This window comes from Panthera uncia, chromosome F1, assembly GCF_023721935.1.
Source record: "Panthera uncia isolate 11264 chromosome F1, Puncia_PCG_1.0, whole genome shotgun sequence".
NCBI lineage: Eukaryota > Metazoa > Chordata > Mammalia > Carnivora > Felidae > Panthera > Panthera uncia.
This window is the reverse complement of record NC_064813.1, coordinates 32,481,976-32,504,356: the sequence shown is the minus strand read 5'-3', so window position 1 is coordinate 32,504,356 and position 22,381 is coordinate 32,481,976. Positions and strand designations below refer to the sequence as shown.

Here is a 22,381-nt window from a genome sequence, read left to right as displayed (position 1 = left end):
CCTCTCAGCCACTAAGTGAAGCCTTGGAGCGTGTTCTTCATTTATTTTATAAGAGGCACACAGTAAACCTTAGGCAACATGTGGATTCTGGCTTGTCACTGCAGCAGGACGGACTTGGTTACACGTAAATGTGGGTTTGAGCCTAAAATAAACTGCAGGAGGCAATTGAAAAACATCCTTCCTCCGTGATTTTGTGAACAGAAACTGGCACGCAGAGTTGGCCCGTGAGACGCAGGCCTAGTGGGAGCACTGGGGATGGAGTCCATACTCCTCAGAGGTTCTGTTCTGCCAGAAGTCTCCAGGAGGCTTGCAGGTTTGGCGCTTGGGCTCTGGAAAACTGACCAGCCACTTGAGCTGCAGCCCATGAACTGGGCCTGACAGCCACCCAGGCCCAGCTATATGCCTGTGACATCATGAAGTGGTATGGCTGAGGGCAGCAGACTGCTGGAAATTTCTTAGGGCTAAAACAAATGGAGAATCACAAAGTATCAGAAATAGCCAGTCACCCCATTTTCCAAAGTAAGCTTGGGCAACCCTGGAGTCCCTGGATGCTAGCAGATGTCACAAAAGGAAAGTTTCACAATCTCGTAAGTTTGGGTCATGACAGGTTAAACAGCATTAACCGAGGGTGTGTAATAGTCCTCAGAGCCTTTCATAAGCTAATATGGGTCATGAATCTTTAAAGAAGGGGCAGCAAACCCACTTTGCACACAAAGAATCTTCTGGGACTAGTATTTTAAAAAACAAATTTCAGAAAACCTTTGTCTGTTCCAATCTCTTTTCACTAAAGAGAAATGTGGAAGCCCAGAAGTGTACAGTGACTTCCCTGGGGCTGCACAGCTTCTCCGTACCAAATCAAAACTGGAACCAGAACTTGAGCTCTTTCTAATGTCCCTCTCAATCCAAAGGATGACGCAAAGTCCAATATGGGCCAGAGCCCAGGAGATGGCGGGGGGGGGGGGGGGCGGTCAGGGCAAGAAAACAACCCAGCTTTAGCGTTTCAGCCCCTTATAACCACACAATTTATACATTGCCATGACTCCATGTGCCCCAGCCTGGAGGCAGAGAGCACACTCTTATTAAAGATGATCCAACTGATAACCTCCCTCCCAAGACCCACAGGCCTTTCTGAGTCATGCTCCCAAGAAATGGAAAGCCCTGTATGCAGACCATAAAGCGGTCTTAGTGTGGCCTGGTTCCACTGAGGTCAGTAAAAGAGCCACACATGCCTCACCATGCCCCAGAGTGACTTATACCTGCTTGCTCAGAAGCCCCAAGTGAGAGCATAAGCAAAGGTACAGTGACTCTTCTCCTAGGTAGAGTTGAGAGCCGTTATCTGTAGGTTGAAGGCTGCAGACATGCTCCTCCAAGATCCCCTCCTTCCCTGTCCCCATCTCCTCTAGGTTGCTCCTGTCCACTTTAGGAACCCTACTGTGGCTTTGGGAAACACATGGAATTGAATTGAATTGAATTGAATTGAATTGAATTGAATTGAATGCCTGGCATCTTTGGGGATTGGTGATGGCAATGAGGAGGTCATTGAAAATAAGCCTCATCTGCCTTAGAGTTCTGTCTGGTGCTAGTGTTGTTCCTGTGACCAAATGGAGCATGGGAAGGAGAGAAGGGCAGTGATGCTCCATGAAGGAAGCATGAGAAGGGCACCTGCCTCCTGTGCTCACAGCCCGAGCATCTCTCACCAGCACCTCATAAACAGCCAGGCTGGATGCCACCACGGATCACATAGCCTATCCCCAGAAGCACCAGAAAGGGCTGCATTCAGAGGCGGCATCCAGCCCAGGGCTACCCTTTAGGAAGAACTTTTCCCTCTGCAAGCTCCTCCCCAGCTGTGTCCCCCAACAGACCAGGAAGACCATCTGAAAAAACTACGAGTGAGCACGACCTAGGAGCCAGGCGCTGCGCTAGGCCCAGGGGAGACAAGGAGATAGGCAAGGTCTGGTCCACATGTAGTTACTTTCTAGTGAGGATATGACCTCACACAAAGAAACAGGAGTTTCAGATTGTCATAGGTCTTGCTGCAATGTCCTAAATGGAGCCTTGCTGAGAGAACTTTAGAGAGGAGGCCCTACTGCCTTTTCTTCCCCAAGTACAGGTCTTCTTGCTGAAGGTCTGTTTCTAGAGCAAGGTAAGGAATCTGTCTTCCCACCTTGCACTAAGCCATTTTAAGTCCAACTCCCTGATCAACCCACCTGGGCTCTCCTCTTCACTAAATCCCGTATCAAATGCATGCTGGACCTTGGTGTATGCCAGGCTCAGTACTAGGCATTAGGGATTCCAGTTGAGGAACACACATCCCCTGCCCTGGAAGCACTCACAGCCTGGTGAGGGACTTTCACACGTCCGCCGTCAATCTGCAGCTGACCTCTGAACTGCTTTGGCTACGAGCAACGAGCAGTGTGTGCATTCATTTGCCGCTCCCCTGGACTGGTCCGTGTTTTTAGTTGCTTATGTACATACCTAGGCTTGGTCTTTCCACCTTGATCGGAAGAACTTTTAAAGGTAGCTTCCTATCATAGAAATGTCCGTGTTTAGTGCCCTAGGTACGCAGGAGGTACTCAGTAAACGCTTGTTGATTGAAGACATGTTACCCTCACAATTCAAAGATGGCCCCATGAGTAAGGTTGTTTCCTTTGCCTGGAGTCATTTTTGCAAAATATCCCTGAGGGTCTTGCCCTGTTGAGGGAGTGGGGGGTCACGGATGCCAACCCCCACCGCGACCCCCAGCTACACGTGGGAAATCAGCTGTAACCCTGCAGTGGCTGTTGCTGAGCTTTGAAGCCCAGTGAAAGTCTTGGCCCAAAAGAGAGAGGTGCAAGTGCTTTGAGAACAAATAACAGCAATATTGGGGCTTCAACCTTCTCAGTATGTGTTTTCTTTTCCTCTGAAAGAACCTAGATTACAGGAGTCAGGGGAGAAGGGGGAGGACTTCAACGGAAAGAAGCAGGACGCGGAAACAATGTGGGCTGCCCCTCTAGGAGCCCAAGGTTAGACCTTCACCGCGCGGGGCACGGGGCCTGGGGACTTCTCTGAGGTCCGGGAGGGGCGGGAACGACGGGGGGTTTCAGATCCGGGCCCCCGAGTTTTCCACGTTGCTCTGAAGATGGAACTAAATTGTTGGGATTGAGTGTATGGGAGGAGGGGTGGGCGGGAAAGATGTTTTCTTATAGCCTGGCTTAGCTAAGAATACTATGTTTTTAAGCTATTTAAGAGAGATGGGAGAGAGGGAACAGGGAGTACAGATCTGCTAGTGAGGTGGTTGGGGGAGCCTCCCTGAGGGCGGGCCGTCATTCCACGGGGCTCCAGCAGGGGGAGTCATGAACGCCCAGCTGATGGTCCCCAAGCTGGAAAGAAGATTCTTGACTGGCTCCTTACCTGGAAAAGCAGCACCCCGCCCCCAGCCCTGCGGGTCTGTGGAGGGGAGAGAGACAGAGAGGGAGACAAACAGACTGACCCTCTTGATATGGCTCCTTTTAACGTCCACCCCTTTGCCCTCACCCCTTACATTCTTCAAGACTTCCCAGCTGCAGTGTATACAATAAGAAGCACTTGGTCCGAGCCCAGATGCCAACCAGTCTGATAAGTGGAAGCTGCCAGATTTGGGGCTAAGAATCTGCAGAATGGTATCTGGCTAAAGATAGCCCTCTATTCTAATATTTCATCTTCCCTAAAGCAGTCTGCCAGTCAGGGTTCATTTATCTCTCTGCTTTGCGGACCGTGCCCTCCAAATCAAGGGTCAGGCCACCACTGCAGGGCTGGTGAGGCCCCCCACCCCCCAGCTAGTGCCTGGAGCCCTGAACTGCTGTGGTCCCTCAGGGCTGCCCCCCTCCCAAGAGGAGCAAGTCCACAAATGGTCCTGAAGATACAAGCACAAACCACCAGATCCACACTGGAATTTCCAAATGCTAAGGATTTCATAACACTTCTCACACGTATTCTCATAATAACAGCCACCAACTAGTATACAGCCAGGTTGCAAATTTACACACAATACTGAAATGTGCGAAGAAAATGTAGCGTCTTTATTTCCCGTAGAATCCTTCTCATGAACCCCCACTCTCACCAGGCAGCAAAAACGGGAAATGGGGAACCTTAAATTTGAATGTGTTCATTATAGCATCTCAGGTTCAACGGAGTCTCATTTAGCTAACTCAGTTTCTTCCAGGAAAACACACAGCCTTGAGCAGCCTTGAGATGGCCTCGCCGCCTCTTACTCTGGTTCAAGGGGGCATTTTGTGTTATAAGGTGCTTACTTGATCTTGCTTGTAGATAGGAGAAAGGGGCCTCAGACTCATCAGGGACCTCAGATCCTAGTTCTCTGGGATCTCACCAGAAGATGACTGTTGACCTCTTTAGTGTGACTGGTCCCATCTGGCCCACCGGACACCGTGCTGACACCCTCTACTAAACGCCCAGCTCCCAGCCATTTGCTTCCACCTGAGAAGCCCTGGTTAAGCCTGTCTCTTCTTCTGGACCCCAGGTGACAGGCCCTCTAGCAGCTCTGTGTCCCTTCACCAGGGCCAGGGGCAGAAGTGAGATGACATGTCTGTTTAAGGACTGGTTCTAGAAGGTAGGGGATGAGTGGGGAAGAAGCCCTGATTGTAGCATTTGCCTGTGTCCAGGTGTAAGCACTCCCACTGTGGCTAATTTCAAGCTAACAACATGACATCACCAAACACAGGGCTAGGGAGACACCCTTTGTCGGCCGTCATGATCTGGAACAAGCTGGCCCCAGCCCCCCACAGGCCCGGGGAGACTTCTGGAGTCCCAGCGGGTCATGCCACCCTGTCTCACTCACCTTCTCCCTCTAGGCCTGCCCCGTGATTACTTCCCGCCCTGTTAAATGTGGTTGCAGTGGAAACTCCTCCTACACTTATAGCTTCCCACCAGCAGGGGCCTGGGAAGCCCACCCATCTGTGTCACCTATCTCTCCCAGGCCCGGATGGGGTTCAACTCCAGGAAGGGGAACGCAGAGATGTGTGCTTCGGGCAACTACACCCACCTCCCCCCCTCTCCTTCCCTGGATCCACTTGAGCCAAAACTGTCGGTCATTTCCACACCTCTTCCTCTCTAGCAGGGCCTTCTCTTTTGCCACATTCTTCGTATCCACAGGGCCTTAAGTCTCACACTTGTGTCTGAATGGCAGAAGTGGTTCCTCTCTATACTATAGAACCTATTTTAGGACACGAGTCCTCCTCCAGATGGGGATTACCAGGAATGAAGAGACATCGATTTAGCATCCCCCAAATACTATCTCTATTCCAACTGTTTAGTATATGTGAGACAATGTGCTAAGTCTCTGTGTACACAATTCCATTTAACCTTCACCATAACCGTGATGGGCTTTGTCCCATTTTACAGATGAGTTAATAAACTCAAAGAGGTTAGTAGCTTGCCTAAGGCCATTTAAGTAGTAACTGGCAGCAGTAGAATCCGAACTCAGGTTGACCTCCAAACCTTTGTTCTTTACCTCATGTCCATTTAGGAAGGCACCAACTTTCCCTTTGTCCTGAGGCTAATAGAAGACCCCATAGAGTCTACAGGCATTTGTTTCAATGGGGAAGGAGGGGTATTGCCTAAGAGATGCGACCATTAGACATATTTTCCTACTTCTTAGGCCCAAGGAGTATGGGGGAAAGAGTGTTGGCAGAAATGGGGTTCACCCACCGCTCCAGACACGAATATCTGTCTGTAATAGACCAACTAGGGCAGAGCGCTCAAAGGCACGGAGATCCCCCCCAACCCAGCCACCCCAAGAACATGCTTCTCTCTAGTATTCACCGCCTCACTAGGGGCACCGTCACCCCGATACCCCTACCAGAAACATGGCAGCCAGCCTAGACTCTCCCTGCTCTGTAGTCACATCACCTGGTATCGCACATAATCGGAAACCCAGAATGTATCCCAAGTCCACCCCTTCTCTCTCCCTCATTTCCACTGTGATCCAAGCCACCGTCATTTCTGTCCTGGACTTCTGTCCCCCACCATTGTCCATATATTGACTCTTACTCCCTCCACCCCATTCTCGACAGAGCAGCCAGAGTGAGCTCTAAAGTCAACGTGCAACTTAACTCCCTGCTAAAAATCCTCCAGTGTCTTGTGGTCTCCCTTAGAAGAAAAGCCCAGTATCTTTAGCAGGACCTATAAGGCTTTACACATGGTCTGTCCCCTGCCCGCCTCCCCTTGCCCACTCATCGCCCCCGTGTCATGCAGAGATCCCCCTGCTCCAGAGACCCTGTCCCTTCCATCCCTTCAGGTGGTTCCTGCCTGGCCCCCATCTGGGGCTCCTGTGTTTGATATCTTCTGCCGAAATGCTCCTTCGTACACACCCTGTGCTTGGCAGGCTCCCTCACAAACTTCTGATCTCAGCTTAAATATGACCTGCTACGTAGGCCTTCCCCTGACTTTATCTAAAGATGACTGTCCCTGTTTGTCCCTCTTGCAAGCCTAGGTTTTATTCTTTCCTGGCTCTCCCGCACTTTGTCACCGCGTACGTGGTACCCTCCCTGCTCATCGTATGCCTCCTCTAGCCTGCGAGTCCCCAGAGGACAGAGCCACCATCTGTATGGAGCCAGCACCTGGCACATCATAGGTGCTGCCTCAGGTGAATGAAGGTGGTAACTCTGGAACCCCGATACAAGGTTAGGACAAGATTTAGTTCAGATTTTAATGAATAACGACTTTCCCAGCACAGTACCAATGTTGTGGGCGTTTGGGAGGAAACAGTGTTCCTTCATCCAACATTCATTTAGCCCAGAACAGGTAGGAGAGAGGTGGGGGTCGGAATGACTTGGAGACGTGGCCTACCTGATACAACGTGTGACAACAGAAGGGAAGTCGGGCTGACCCTGTGGTTTGAATAAACACCTTGGCCATCACCAGGAAACGCAGGAAACCCCTCCGCACAGCTCAGATTCCCCCCAGGGTGGATATTCATGTGTGAATCCATACGTGTGTGTGTTACTGCCCTTAAACACATATGTACAAAGTGGACTTTGCACTCCGAGACCCTCCACTCCTTGGGCGGTAGGAAGTACAATGGGCATGCAGTAGACGTGCAACGTATTTTTTGGAGCCATTTTAAAAAGCAAGCGGAGAGAATGGTCTTGTTTTTGCCAATTATCCAGGGTTTGCTCCTTATCCTTCTTTCTAGCTGTTATGTGACAGAGGTGTTTTCGATTCTTTTTGCAACTTCTGTCTAAGAAATTTTAGCTGATCAGACTCTTCCTCCCCTTCCTCAAAGCATCCCCGAAAGCTTCAACTCTGGAGGCGATGGGTCGAAAGGAAGAAGACTCCAGCTCCTGGAAGAAACAGACCACCAACATCCGGAAAACCTTCATCTTCATGGAAGTGCTGGGATCGTGAGTGCGGGAGCTGAGAGCTGGCGGGTGGCAGGGCTGCGCGCTGGGGGGACCCGGAAAGAGTTGTTCTGGGCCAGCTGCAGCTGACAAGCTGGGACTGAGGCCCCTGGGAAATCAGCCCAGCAGCTCGCAGGGAGGAGGTGGGGTAGGGGAAGTCACCGTGGGGTAGAACGGAGGACGGTTTCATACACTGGGACCCGCAGGGAATCCCAGCCCTTTCCCTGGGCTCCTCGTCCTGGCCCACCCCCAGGGATCCCTGCCCTACTTCTAGATCCGGGACAACTTGGCAGGAAAGCGGGATTCTGGAGCACTTGTGGAGATTCAGTGACCCTAGAACTTTCCTGGGCCTCCTCATCCAGCTTCTTCATTTCCCCCTGGCAGTGAACAGGTCACCCAGCCCCGCTGTGTACTGTAGACAGAGGAGAAGGGGCTTCTGGGCCCCAGAGAGTGGATGGGTACACATACTGGAGTCAGCTCCCCATCGACTCTGCACTGTAGCTTAAGTGCTGTGTTGGAAAAATAAAGTCATGCCGTAGCCCAAACTCCTACCCGCCTCTGGAGTGTCTGTGCCTGCCCTTTGACAACGATTACACGGCTGGAGGAACAGAGACAGCCTGTCTGGAGCTGACACTCTGCTCAGTCCTGCCTCTCCCCCACCCCCACCCCCACCCCACCCCCCCGGGGAGGGTGCAGGCTGTGACGCAGGCTGCCAGGGGCTCCGGGCCACCAGCTCCGTAGCCCCAGGACCCTAGCTGGCCTGCTAATTGGTCTGGGCTAATTGGGCCCCAGGAAGTGAGGGGCAGTTAGTAGGCTGTCCATTCAAGCAAGCTTTCCCTTTAGCCAACTCGGGCTGAGTTTAGTTCCGTCGGCCTTGGCTGGGAGGCTTGACCTCGGGCAATGACAGCTGCCCACACTCTCACTGTAGACGGAGAGGAGCCAGGCCTGGCCTGGACAGGAGGTCCCTGAGCTCTCCCTGCCCAGGCCAGCGTGGGGCTCTGCGCACGCAGGAGGATCTCGGGGGTGGCGCTGGTCATCAGAGCCTTGGCCTTCCATCAAGGACCTTTGCCAAGACGGGGGTGGCTAGAGAGGGGATTTTTGGCAGGAGAGAGGGACGAGACTCATGCATGAATCAGAAATGATTTGCCAAGCATCCCGAAAATCAAGAGAAGGAGGGAGAAGGATGCCCAGGTTGGCAAGGGCTTATTCACTGTTTGCTCAGACTTGTGCTGTGGGTCTGTTAGAAGACGGAACTCAGTGAAGTCTAGGGGGACAGTAGAGTCACCAGGGGAGCCTACCCCTCTAACTTTTTCTTGACTATTTTTTTAAGTTGATTTATTTATTTCGAGAGAGAGAGTAGGTGCTAGAGAGGGGGGGAGGGGCAGAGGGAAAGGGAGGGAGAGAATCCCAAGCAGGCTCCACACTCAGCACAGTGCTCGATATCACCATAGTGAGATCATGCCCTGAGCCCAAATGAAGAGTCCGTTGCTCAACTGAGCCACCCAGGTGTCCCCTTTCCCTCTAACTTTTAGCTGTGAAAATAACTAAATTTTTTGAAAAGTGAAATAATAATACAGTGAACAACAAATATATACACCACCTCAATATACACCACAATTCAACAGCTGTTAACACTTCACTATATTTGTTTTACAAACTTTCATCTCTTTCTCTCTCTCTCTCTCTCTCTTTCACACACACACACACACACACACACACACGCACTGATTTCCCTGGACAATTTGTCAGCAGTTGCACACTTCATGACATGTTACCTTTGAATCCTTCTGTCTGCATCCCTAAAAATAAAGGCATTTTCATCTGTATCCACAATAGCATTGCGACACTCAAGAAAATCAGTAATAACTTCCCACTATCATTTTAGCATAGGTAAGTTTTGAAAACTACAGACTCCTGGTCCCAGACCTACCGCACTGGGGTTTGCGGAGATAGGACTGAGTAGTCAGGAATCTGTATTTTAAGTGCTTCTGGTGGCTGTAACATATCCAGCCCCGCACTGATCTGGGGAACTCGGGGGACCAGATAGGGGGCAAGTCACAGCTGTTGCCGCAGTTGGGGCTGAACAAAAGCTAAAGAGAAGGCACCTCTGAAGTGCCCAGGAGGGGGACAGGCAGCCCCAAGCTGCAGACCCCATGCAGTTACCAAGGTGAGATGCTGAGGGGAAGGGAGGAGTGGGTGGGGCAGACTCCTCTGAGCAGGATGTACTGGAATCTTGAAGAATGCCTCTTGTCTCTAGCCCTCAGCTCTTCTGGAACAACCCACCAGTAGAGAAGGCTTTTGCTAAATCTGCCCAGAGATCACCCACAATTCCAGGGCCCTAGGGTAGCCTTATGGACGATGGGCAAAGCTAGTCCATAGCAGGGGAAATGTCACCAGGCCCCGGTCCTCCTCCTTTCACTGCCCGAGAAGAGACATCTCCTTGGTCCTCCCCCACTTCCCCCATCAATGAGTCTTCCAGCAAGCGGAGAGAGCTGTTCAGAGCAGGAAACACAGACCAAGTTCTACTGCAGCAAAGTAATCCTGGCTCTGAAGCCTCTGCCCGTCTTGCCTTCTGACCCCAGCAACCTGAGCTGCTCAGAACTAGCTCTCTGCTCCCCACTCTGACAGATAGCACAATTAAGTCTTGTAATCCCTCTTCACTGCCCGGCCATACTTATCACACGCACACACACACGCACACACACACACACACCACGCACGCGCGCGCGTGCACACACACACACACACACACACAGTGTACAAAGCAGCCTGAGGCAGAAGAGCAGTAACACCGTCTCAAATTGCCACCACACTGCACAACCCTAGGAGGCGCCATTTGCATACACTGCAATGTAAATGCCCCCCCCCGCCCCCCCGCAAGGAAGGCTGGAATTTGACCTCATTCCACAAGAGAACCCAGAGTGGATATCGGCTTTGAAGTCAGCTGTACCACCCACGCACAGGCGAAAGGGAGAACTCTGAAATTGGGTCCCGGAAGGTCATAGCTGGAAGGAATCTTGAAGGCCACGTGGTTCCTCTCTCATTTTAGAACAGGGAAAGTGGGATCTAAAGAGGAGTAGAACACACAGCTAATCCCAGTCCAAACCTCTCCCTCCTCCCTCCTTCCACCCATCCACCCATCACACGTTTATTGAGCATTTTCCGTATGCAACCGGGTGGAGGACTTGGCACTCGTGCCCACTCGTGTGCCCGTATTCCCTGCGTCGTACTTCGCAGATGGTGCTGGACCCTGGCAGCCCCATCCTACCTGCTGTCCTGCGCCTCCATGCTGTTTCTTCTACCTCTTTTTCACCCCCTCCTGAGACATCACTTCCACCTTTTCGCTGGGCTAACTCTCATTCATCCCTGAAAACTGAGTTCAGGGTGTTAAGTCAGAGGGCCACGGATGACGGGCTCCTTAGCTACTCCAAGCGATCGCTGCGTGCACGTTAGAAAAAGGTGCCCTTGGTTTCTAGCCTGCTAGCTGCTGGGGGGGAAAGTGTAATAATTATTGGACGAAAATATACAGCGGTTCCAAGGTGACTGGCATGTGTTGGAGTTGTGTGCCATGCATCCTGCCCAGCCAGAGCAGAGGCCCTGTCTTAAATGTTCGCTCTCGGTGGTCTCATGATACCCCCTGCTCGTTTGTATGTGTCCATCTCTCACACTAGACTCTCAAGACCGATACTAATCCAAGCGCCTAACTAACACGCGGATTATCTGTTCTGTCAGATAATCAGGCATTCACTGAATGTCTAATAACATCTTTCAAATCCAATGTTAATTGCTCATTTGTCTGCGTTCTTCACTAGTCTGCAGGCTTCCTAAGAACAGAAACACTTACCTTTTTTATCTCCAGTGTCTGACTCAGTAGGTGCTCAATAAATCTTGATTGAAGGGATGAGTGAATGAACGAATGAATGAATGGAGCAAGCTCTGAAGGCTCTGATTAATTCATTCCAAGTGCAGCTGGGGGAAACAGGAAACTCAGACCCAGGAAACACTAAGTAGTTTCTTTCTTTTTTTAAATGCTATTTATTTTGAGAGGGAGGGAGAAAGCATGAGAGAGTGTGAGCGGGGAAAAGCGGACGGAGAATCCCAGGCAGGCTCTACGTTGTCAGTGCGGAGCCCTATACGGGGCTCAAACTCACGAAGCTCGAACTCGCAAATTGAACCGTGAGATCACGACCCGAGTCGGACACTTAACACACTGAGCCAGCCAAGCGCCCCACACCAAGTATTTCCTAATGCAGATCCTCAAAGCCATTACACAAGCTTGACTGCTATTGGGCCCCGAGTCTAAAATCCCCAGATGGCAGGGGACGCGATGGCTCAGCTGTTTCCTCACTTAAACCCTATTGCCTCTTGTTACTACCAGGTGTTCTCCCTAATGGTATTCAACTAATAATAGTAATAACAATAATAGTGTCTGACACATGTAATTTAACAGATGTCAGGAATGCTTGTAAGCACTTTACGTATGTTAATTCATTTCATCTTCTAAACAACTCTGAATCAGACACTATTGACACTCCCACTTTTCAGGTAAAGAAACTGGGTAGTTAAGTAACTTGTCACCCAAAAAGCTGAGGTTCTCACCTGGGCACTTGGGCTCCAACATCCATGGCTAGCTAACTGCTATTCAATAGCCTGGTCTCCAGAGAACCCCCTTCAAAATGAGAAAGCTATAATTTGGAATCCTACCCTGTGTTTCCATTGGGTTCTAACCTCTCCTTCTTCAGAAAACCTTTCCAGAGCTGCTGGGTTCTGTCTTTCATTCTCATAGATCCTACTGAATGAGAGGGTTCTCAGCCCCCTTAGCCTTTGGTAATTGGCTCAAGATAATTATCACCATCTAAAACTGAGAGGGGAGTTTTGTTCCATCACTGCCTGAGCCCTGTTCCCAGTGCTACCTCCAGCTGCCATTCCAGTGTGCCACGCTTCAACATGCTGGAAGAAGGCAAGTAAATTGACTCTGCGGTGGCCGCTCTTTACTGGGTTGGCCAAATGGAGAAATCTCTCCATAACCAAAGCGGAGTCCCTGGGTGTCCCTTCCAAATCACAGAATCGGGAAATAGCATCCATCTAGTGCCTGAGTCTGTAGTAGAATCTTTTCTTTCCCAAGAGAAAGGACACAGGGCTCGATGTAAGATAGGCTCTACCCTCAGTACAGCTCCTCAGGTACCCACAGTGACAATGGAAACCAATTACCAACCACACCTTCCTTCATCTACCCTTTGGTTTTGCCTCTAACAATGTTCTCTAGCCAGCCAGGACTAATTTTAACTCTTGGTGTCTTCTACTTAGAGGCGCTTTTTCAGAAGTTTTCCTGGTGAAGCAAAGGATGACTGGGAAGCTCTTTGCCCTGAAGTGCATCAAGAAGTCACCTGCCTTCCGGGACAGCAGCCTGGAGAATGAGATTGCCGTGTTGAAAAAGTGAGTGGGTCTTAGGGTTGGCCGGGTACAACTGTGAGATCATAACATTTCCTTCACAAATTACCTTTGAGTAGGACCGAAGATGGATTTCCACACCCAAAGGCATTACTTACTCCCTTTGATTGCATTAATGTGTCCATTTGATCAATCGGCCAAGTTAAGCCAGGCAGGTGCTTCTGCTGATTGGGGGGTGGTTGTGGGGGGCAGCAAATTGACTAGCAAACCAACTGATAGCAGACCTGGTTTGTGCACATAGACCAGAGAATAATTAGCTCAATGGAACAAAAATCAACTAGGGCCAATAGCAGGAAGAATCAGTAATTAAGGAAGCAGAAGATTTAGAAATTGGTTTGAGTTTATTCCAAAGCAAATATAGGCTCAGCACCCCAACCATCATGGTAGAGGCCACACTAACAAACCATCTAACTGTTTACAGCAGGACCCAAACACAAAAAAGCCTTGTGGAATCCCCATGGTATGCCAAAAGTGTATTAGGCATTAGGAACACAAGAATAAGGCCTACAAAATTCCTTATCCTCAGAAGCTCACATTTTCTGGGCAGAGACAGGTGCCCATAACAAACTCTAATCCCATTAGACATGAGCCAATAGTAGCAGAAGGCAAGGCTTGAAAAATAGAGATTCATTTTGCCTACATGTGCATTTTTATGAGTATGGGGTATTAGGTACATTTTTAAGGAAGAGGCACCTTGATAGGTGAGTAGAATTTAATGGAGACAGGAGAGGCAATGCAGAAAGGGAATTCAGGCTGAGAGTAACAGAAACTCAACTGTGTAAGTGCAACGGACGTTAGGAAAGAGTCGGTATTAGAAGCCCCTGAGCTTAGAGTAAGGATCATCAAGGGACAGGAGATGAAATCAAATGAGATCTGATTATAAAGGGTCTTGGATACCATGGTAAAGAATGTTGACTTTTTTCTGTGGGCAAAGAAAAGTCATCAAAGAATTTTTAGTAAGGAATCACATGATCAGACTTATATTTTAGAGCCATGCCTCTTAAGCATGGTGGAAGATGGATTTAAGACTTTCTCAATAATCTAGACAATGGATGAGGATACAAGCAAAGGTAATAGCAGGATCATGTGGCAGCAAGAAGACTGGATTCAAGAGAGAGAGTGATTGGGCTTGGGATCGACTGCTTCGAGTATAAAAGAGAAAAGTACTAAAAATGATGCTGAGATTGAGCGATTTGGTGGATAGTAATGTCATTGCTTGGATAGAGAACAAAAGGGATGTGTAGGCTTGAAGGAAATAGAAAGAAATTTGTTGGAACCTACTGAATATGTGTATCCCCCAATCTCTACATGGAGGATGCTGGAGATACCAGTTTGGACTCCAGAGAGATTAGAACAGAGATGGACTGTGGACTCATTGAGAGCGAGGACTATGGTGGTCTTTCTTACCGTTGTATTGTATCATCAGTCCCTGACAGCATAGATGCTTGGTAAAGATTTGTTCAGTAAATGATATATTAATGTTAGTATTGTCAACTTGTAAGTGTAATTGAATCCATCAGGTACCCACTGCAGTTGGTCTATAATTTTAGAAATTAAACTTAAAGATGATAGATACTGTTTATTATGTGTTTACTATTCCCCAGGCACTATACTAAGCATTTTGCATGCATTATCTCTTTTAATCCTGATATAACCCTATGAGAGAGATGTACTTTACAAGCCAAAAAAGTGGGGCTTAGGAGATTTAAGAAAACCAGCCAGTCATCCATTTCATAAGTATCTCATCCAGCTCTGAACTCAAACCCAACTGACTCAGAGTCCAAATTCTTAACCCCTATGCTACCCAGCCATGAACCAAACTTCCTAGAAAGGTTCTTCCTATGCACAGAATTGCTGCCCGGGAAGCCAAGCCCCACGGCAAGTATGATTATTCTGCTTGCCTTGGCCCTTGAGTAATCCCATTCAGAGAGAACCTAGAGCAAATTTTCCTGAACACAGCATTACTGACATTTTAGACCAGATAATTCTTTATTGGGGTGGTGGGGTGGTGGACTCTGCATTATGGGATATTTACCGGCATTCCTGTCTCTGTCCCTTAGATGCCAGTAGCTCTTACCCCCTCCCCAGGCACAATAACAAAAAATGTCTCCAGTTATTGTCAAATATTCCCCCAGGGACAAAAGAGCCGCTGATTGAGAATTACTATCAGCAACAAAGACATTCCACAGAACTGACCCCAGAAAATAGCATCTTCCCGGCTTCTCAAAATATTCCGGAATAAGAATTTTGCAACACTACTTCCGTGGTTACCCATGAGGAGGCTTAACTAACCCGATTCTCTTCTGCTGCAGTCCACTTTCTTCAAGGATGTTTCTGGATACCCATTTTGTAAAATAATCTAGTTCTGGGTGTTCCCTGGGCCTTCTTCAGGTATTTTAACTTGCTCTTTTGGCAAAGTTTAAAGAGATTTCTGGAGTAGCCACAAAATATTGGTTCCCTGAAGGCAGAATGATCAATTATCCATTCAAAAATACAGACTGAACACCACTCTGGGATCTTCAAGATTTCTTTGTGACCACCTATTTATTAGGAAGGTTTCACAAGGATCCACTCTTCCTAAATATTGTCATCAAAGTCTCTAACAGAAATAAAAAAGTCCATTCTTTGTCTGGACACCTAAACCACGTACCATGACCCTTCCTTTTCCCCAGGATCAAGCATGAAAACATCGTGACCCTGGAGGACATCTATGAGAGCACCACTCACTACTACCTGGTCATGCAGCTGTAAGTGAAAGGTGACCCACTTCCTCTACAGACGTCTCTGGGGGCCTGGGAGGCCTAGAGGAAGCTGCTCGGTGGTGAGGGGAGTACGGTGATTTAAAAGATGAGATCAAGAATTAGTTCAAGAGGCTCTCAAATGCTAAGATTTCTCTCAGGTTAAGTATGCCTCTGGTCATGAACATGTTCTATGTGGACCGAAGGGTAGAACAAGGACTGATTATTGAGATGGTCTGTACCACGACAGCCTTACCGATCGTTAAAATATTTTTTTAACGTTTCTTTATTTTTGAGAGAGAGAGAGAGCGCAAACAGGGGAGAGGCAGAGAGAGAGACAGACACAGAATCCGAAGCAGGCTCCAGGCTCCCAGCTGTCAGCACAGAGCCCAACATGGGTCTTTAACCCATGAACTGCAAGATCATGACCTGAGCTGAAGTCAAATGCTCAACTGACTGAGCCATCCAGGTGCCCCTAAAGTATTTGCTACAAGTCAGCTAAGTGACTCCGGCAGCAGCTGTGACTCCAACCCATCCATCCCCCCCTGTGCCCCAGCCACTCCCCTCAGACTTTCTGGACCTCCCCACAATGCTACAGTTGAAGGGATAATGACTGGCATAGCAGGGAACCCTCCAGAACCCTTCTCGGGCGCCACGGCTTGAGTCCATTGTGACCAGTCAGTCCATCAAACTAACGTTAAATACTTTAATGCCACTCTAGGGTAAAATTACTGTGAGATTAGAAACCACACGACACAGATTTCAATTTGATACATATAAAAAAAAAAAGATTTTCTCAAAAGAGATCCATCCAAAGTTAAAAACAGGCTGTGACTGTGTGTGTCCATCTGTGGGACAGAAATGGTGCCTCCCTAGAAAGGTCTCCACATCATTGTCATATATAAATAGGAGTCCTGTCTGAGACTGAATGCTGTAGGAGTTGGTCGGTGCTCCTACAAGTGCTCAGCCTTGGACTCAGAGAAACTTCTATTTATAAAGTACACACACACACACACACACACACACACACACACCACTCTGCTATCTCTATGGCTAGATGCAATATTTTTGACTAACAGGCTGATTCCTCAGAAACTTTAGTGAGTTGATTCAGGCCTAAGCAGCCTATTAACTCCAAGGCTCACCTGAGGCCCAGTGAATAGAGGGAGCAGGTGGTCAAGGGAGTGAGGTTGGGCATAGGGGTGCAGAACAGCATTAACAAATGAGCAGGGACCATGTGGCACCTTAATGAGGCCAATTCAACAGGATTAGCACACATTTAGATAGCCAGCTAAGGGGAGGCAGGGAAACGGGCAGATTCAGATATCACCGAAGAGTGGAAAGCCTATGAGGGTGCCAGCTCTAGGACCCAGGCCACCCCGTGTCAGGAATTGTTAGTTGTGCATAGAGACTATCTTTCTCATGGGCCTCTAGATCCTATGGCAGAGCCCAGAGCTTCAGGACAGAAACAAAAGGAGTAGGGTGGTGTGCATCTTGATTAGAGAAATTCTCCTTCCTCATCACTGCATGGTCCTATGATGTGTGCACGTCCGCATCCAGTGTCATGGAACAGTGACAAGGGGGCAAGGACTGTGAAAGAGTTGGAAACCCTGGCCCATGAAATGTTTATCCCAGGGAAGGCCTCAGGTGAGCATTTCACTGTCTTCACATACTTGAAGAGATCCACGTGAAAGGGTGGTATTCTTGCTCTGCGTGGCCCCAGTGGGTAGAAGGGCTATCTGCTGGTGGAAACTACAGGGAGTGGGTTCCATTGTAATATACAGAAATATTAAGAAGGCAGTGAAAGATAAAACAGTCTGTCTTAGGGGTAGTGAGTTGTCTGCCTCAGAGGTGTTTCAGGACGAGCTAAGAAACTTCTTGGCAAAAATAGTGTAGATGGCATTCAAGAGATGGGGAGCAGAGTGGATCTGAAGCTCCCCTGAATCCTAAGATACCTCACCATTGGAGTCTCCAAGCAGCACTAGAACTCCACCCACAAGTTCGGCAGTCACTAGCCCAGTTTTCCAGTGAGGACAGAAATCCTGACACGAGCACAATTTGTGTCACGTGTACACCTCATTCCTGTTTTGCCTCATTTCAATTTCACCTCTTCTTTCATCATGGCCCCTGTGTCCTAAGTCAGGAAAATAGGCAGCTAAGCGTGTGTCCACTAAGGGATTATTGGCTTCTTACTTAACTCTAACGAGGGGCATTTTGCACTTCAAAGAAGTGTCTGGGGAGAGGGAAATGGTTGGCCCAAAGAAATGACTCGCTCGTGATATCATTCCACCACCCAAAGGAGGTATTCTCAAACTAAGGTAGACCTCCCTACCTAGGCCGTGGGCACCCACCCTTTCTGCCACTGCTGTGTCTTCATAGCTACAGAGTAAACGCACTTATGTCCCTTTGACCTGGAATGAGACCTGGATTCCTGCGCTTGCCCCTATGCCCACAGTGTTTCTGGCGGGGAACTCTTTGACCGGATCCTGGAGCGGGGTGTCTACACAGAGAAGGATGCCAGCCTGGTGATCCAGCAGGTCTTGTCAGCAGTGAAATACCTCCACGAGAATGGCATCGTCCACAGAGACTTGAAGGTGCCCGAGTGGGAGTCCTCAATGGGAAATAGAATGACCCTTCAGGAAGCTGCATGGGTCATGGGCAGCCTAAGCTGTGTAAAATGAGAGGGTTGGACCAACCTCATCATTTGTTGGATCCCTTAAACAAATCTTGAATGACTGAACAATCATTGTTAATTTTCATCTCAGCCTCTTCCTGAACGTTGCCCTAGGCCTCACCCTATTAGGATACCAAGAGAATGCACATGTTTCTTGAACCTAGCCACACTCAAAATCAGAAGAAATAAATACTAATTGGAGGCCAACATTGCATCAGGCACACACTAGACTTTAGAAAGGTCAGAGACAATTAACTATGGTTTGATTTTGTCAAAAAACAGTCTTAGGGTACTTGGGGCTGAGGAGAGGGAGGGAGTAGTTCTTTAATGGCTACAAAGATGAGCAACCTGAGGGCCATAAGCAAAATACAGAGTGCTCAATATGGGGTGGGGAGCTGCAGCTAGGAGGAAGGAGGGAAGAACTGGGGGACATGAGCCTGTCCTTGAAGTCAGGAGCCCAGAACGTAGCTTCCTAAGAAATTCTCTATCAGGGGAGGAAAATAAATATGTATTTCAGATGATTATATCCTACACTGCATGGTATTGCTCTTCTCCCACAGCCTGAAAACCTGCTCTACCTAACCCCTGAAGAGAATTCTAAGATCATGATCACAGACTTTGGTCTGTCCAAGATGGAACAGAGTGGAGTCATGTCCACTGCCTGTGGGACCCCGGGCTATGTGGGTGAGTCTGGGGACAGGAGGAAGGTTAACCAGTTGGCTGCATTCAACCTCATGGATATTACTTAACAGAGAGGGGTGGTTATAAGGAGACAGGGTTCAACTTCAGGGGCAATCCCAGGAGAGCATTCATTATGAGGCTTAGGGTCAATCCATGTATCTCTGGAACTACCCCTACTGCTCCCAAACCCTACATCTTTAAAGACAGCCTACCCCTGAACTCTTCCAACAGCCCCTGCCTATACTTGCCTCTCATTATTTTGGCTAACTTCCTGCCTTTGTCTCTCCAGCTAAACCAGGGGCAGAGACAAGATCACAAACCCAGAGATCATTAGATTGCCAAGGGTTTGACCACTAGCCACCCTTTTCCTCTTTCCCACTTCCACAGGAGACTACAACCCACCAGTTGGTGGTATCCCAGAGGCATAGTGTTGAGTTTGAAGCTGAGGAACTCAGGCATGCATGCTCCCACCCAAACATATCCCCAAGAAAACATCCTAGGAAACTGGCAGAGGTGGGACTTCCTGCCTAAACAACAGGCTTTCAAGGCCCCCCAAAAAGTAAGGCAGGCAAGTTACCAGGTGAAAGCATCCCCAAACTTCATGGGGAGAAAGCCAAAACTCAGAATGTCCACTCCTGCCCCTTCCCTCTTCACCACTCATCACCTGGTTGAGGATGGTAGTAGGAAGGAGAACTCTAACTTAAGAGGAAATCTGCTCTCACCCCCAAAGAGAGGTCAGTTAGTAGGTGCTGAGTCCCAATGAGTACAAATCCCTGGGATCTGGGATAAATACAGAAAGTAGCCCTCTACTGCTCCCATTCAGAGGAAGACATGGATCATTTTCTCATGGAGCTCTCAGTCTGATACGGATAACTAAGCCTTGCCCTCAGAAGGTATCAGAGACAGATGGAGCAGTTATCACCTGCCCTCTAAGAGTTCCTCATTTTAAGAGGGATGACTCAGTTTCTGCCCTCAGGGAGATCCCAGTCTAGCGGGAGAGAGATTGCTCCTACTTGGCAGATGTCCCCATCAGAACACAGACACACAACCCCAGCCCTGGGCTAACCCATCTGTGTGGGGAGACATAGACCTACATCTGATGGGGCAAGGTAGCCCTGGAGATTCCCAGTCTGATGTAAAAGTCATAGGCCCTGTCATGGGGACCTTCCAGGTTGATGGAGGAAGATTCAGTCAGATGGGAGAGACACCGTCCCCACCCTAGGAAAAGTTTCAGTGATACAGAAACACTGCCATCCCAGGAGCTTTCCTAGTCCTCTTCTCTAAGCCTCATCCTGACCTTCAGCCCTCACCCCTCAGCCCTCTCTTCTTGTCCCAGCCCTGACTCTGCCTTTGGTTTGTTGTAGCTCCTGAAGTGTTGGCACAGAAGCCCTACAGCAAGGCTGTGGATTGCTGGTCTATTGGCGTCATCACTTACATATTGTGAGTAGAAGCTGTCATTGGCTCAGTTCCTGGGAAATCTCACAACCTGCTCATCCTTTTTCTCCCCTCCCCTATTTTAGCTCCTCAAGCAACATCCACCTCCAAAGCATGTGTATGTACACGTGTGCATGTGTGAGTGCTTGCACGCATGTGTGTGTGTGTGCGCGCGCACACACACACACACACACACACACACACATGCTTACTCATGCACACAGCTCCAAAGGTTTCTGTCCTGGTCTCCACCAGATTATAAAAACAGAGCTCAGTGTGAACCCACTGTTGAGCCATATGGTACTCTCTGTTCCTGCACCCCACCCCCATTTACTCTATATAAATGTGTTGAGTCCCGCTCTATGGAATGAGCAATGGAAAAAGGGGAGGCCAAGCCAAGCTTGGAAGTCAAGTGGGTACAATGTTCACATCTCAAATTTCTCTCCTGGCAAGTCAGCCCGAAGCAAAATGATGGCCCGAATGAATCTGGTCATTGTTCCTCTTCACATATTCTTGGGCTCTCCTTTACTAACCTACACATCACCCCTTCCCCACCATTCCTCTTCATCTATAGCAGACTCTGCTGTTAGGAAAATAACCTGTCATTTACCCCTTAGTGTGGATTCAGTTCTCTATTTCCTAAGCTTATGTTGAGTAACTACTGTCACCCATTCATTTACTTAACAAATATTCATTGATTGTCTATTCTGTGCTAATAGCCTAAATAATCCCTCAGGAAACTTACATTCAAGCAGACATTCTATCATCCCTCTTAAAGATCTTGTATACATCATCTAAGTGTCAGGGGAGGTATAGGAGAGGTGGTGAGAGGTTTGGGGGAACAACGCACAAAGGGGCCTTCCAGGGCTGCCTGTTCCAAGCTTTGGCTCCTGCCTAAACACTCGATGGGGCCTGCATCATTCCCGAATCCACCTGTTCATACTGCTGATTGGAGATCCTTAGCTCATGCCTGTGTATAGTGGAGGCTAGGCAGAAGGGAGGGGCTGGCTCAGGGAGACTGGGGTTGTTTAGCAGCATACCTCCTTCCGTGTTTCCCTGCAGGTTGTGTGGGTATCCCCCCTTCTATGAAGAAACTGAGTCTAAGCTTTTCGAGAAGATCAAGGAGGGCTACTATGAATTTGAATCTCCATTCTGGGATGACATTTCTGAGTCAGGTAAGGCTACCAGGTGTGAAGGACAAGATGACAGGCTCAAGGCAGAGGGTGCCAAGAGAAAAGAGCTTAACAAAAGATGACAGTCCTGGCTCTCGAAAGTCCCTAGGGAAACTTATAGACCAGGCTGCCAGAGAAAGTGGAGAAATCTTCATCTGGCTCAAAGGCCAAATAAATTATTTGCATCCAATGTTTAGGCTTTTGTTTTCTGGAGGCAGAACCACAGCATACCTGGTAAAAGAGGGGAGGAAGTTTAGATGAGGGGCCAGGAGGGCAGCTTGAGGCACAGGGGAATGTTTCAGGCAGGAGCAGCAAAACCAAGGCCAAGTTTTTCCTTTCAGATATCAAGACTGAGAGTATGCAATGTCTGTATGTGGGAGAGAAGGCAATCATTACATGTTGTGGGGCCCATTAAGTGCAGATCAGCGCTGGGACAAGGCAGCATTCACATGTGTGCCCACGTGTGGGTGCCTGCCCCTGAATGGTGCAAACGAATACACTCGTGGCGTGCAGGCACGTTGGTGCCTCGTGATAAGAGATGTATCTGCAGTGCTGTGTGGGTGAGGCTACGTAGAGCCTCTCTTTGGTGGTTTATGGTGGGTTGTCGTTAGGTGGCTTGGATTTTTTTTTTCTCTTTTAAGACTCTTAAAATTGCCTCTTTGGAAGATTAACTAAAGATGCATTCATTGCCACCCACCAGCCCGGAAGTGAATTTCCATCAGTCACGAAATCTGGCCCTTAGTTGTGTCTTTGATTGCTCCCCTTAGCCAAGGATTTTATTTGCCACTTGCTGGAGAAGGACCCGAATGAACGGTACACCTGTGAGAAGGCCTTGAGGCACCCCTGGTGAGTGAGGAT

General features: G+C 48.8%; 1 protein-coding gene across 1 annotated transcript in view; it reads left to right on the top strand.

The window, feature by feature from the left end:
- Positions 1 to 22,381, top strand: part of CAMK1G (calcium/calmodulin dependent protein kinase IG) — a 29,315-nt gene that overhangs the window by 3,011 nt on the left and 3,923 nt on the right. Inside the window, exons 2-9 of the mRNA XM_049634231.1 lie at positions 7,259 to 7,376; positions 12,681 to 12,809; positions 15,497 to 15,571; positions 18,018 to 18,156; positions 18,797 to 18,920; positions 20,282 to 20,357; positions 21,414 to 21,526; positions 22,291 to 22,369. Coding sequence (XP_049490188.1) covers positions 7,288 to 7,376; positions 12,681 to 12,809; positions 15,497 to 15,571; positions 18,018 to 18,156; positions 18,797 to 18,920; positions 20,282 to 20,357; positions 21,414 to 21,526; positions 22,291 to 22,369 — 824 coding nt within the window. The 5' untranslated portion in view covers positions 7,259 to 7,287. The remainder of the gene's footprint in view (positions 1 to 7,258; positions 7,377 to 12,680; positions 12,810 to 15,496; positions 15,572 to 18,017; positions 18,157 to 18,796; positions 18,921 to 20,281; positions 20,358 to 21,413; positions 21,527 to 22,290; positions 22,370 to 22,381) is intronic.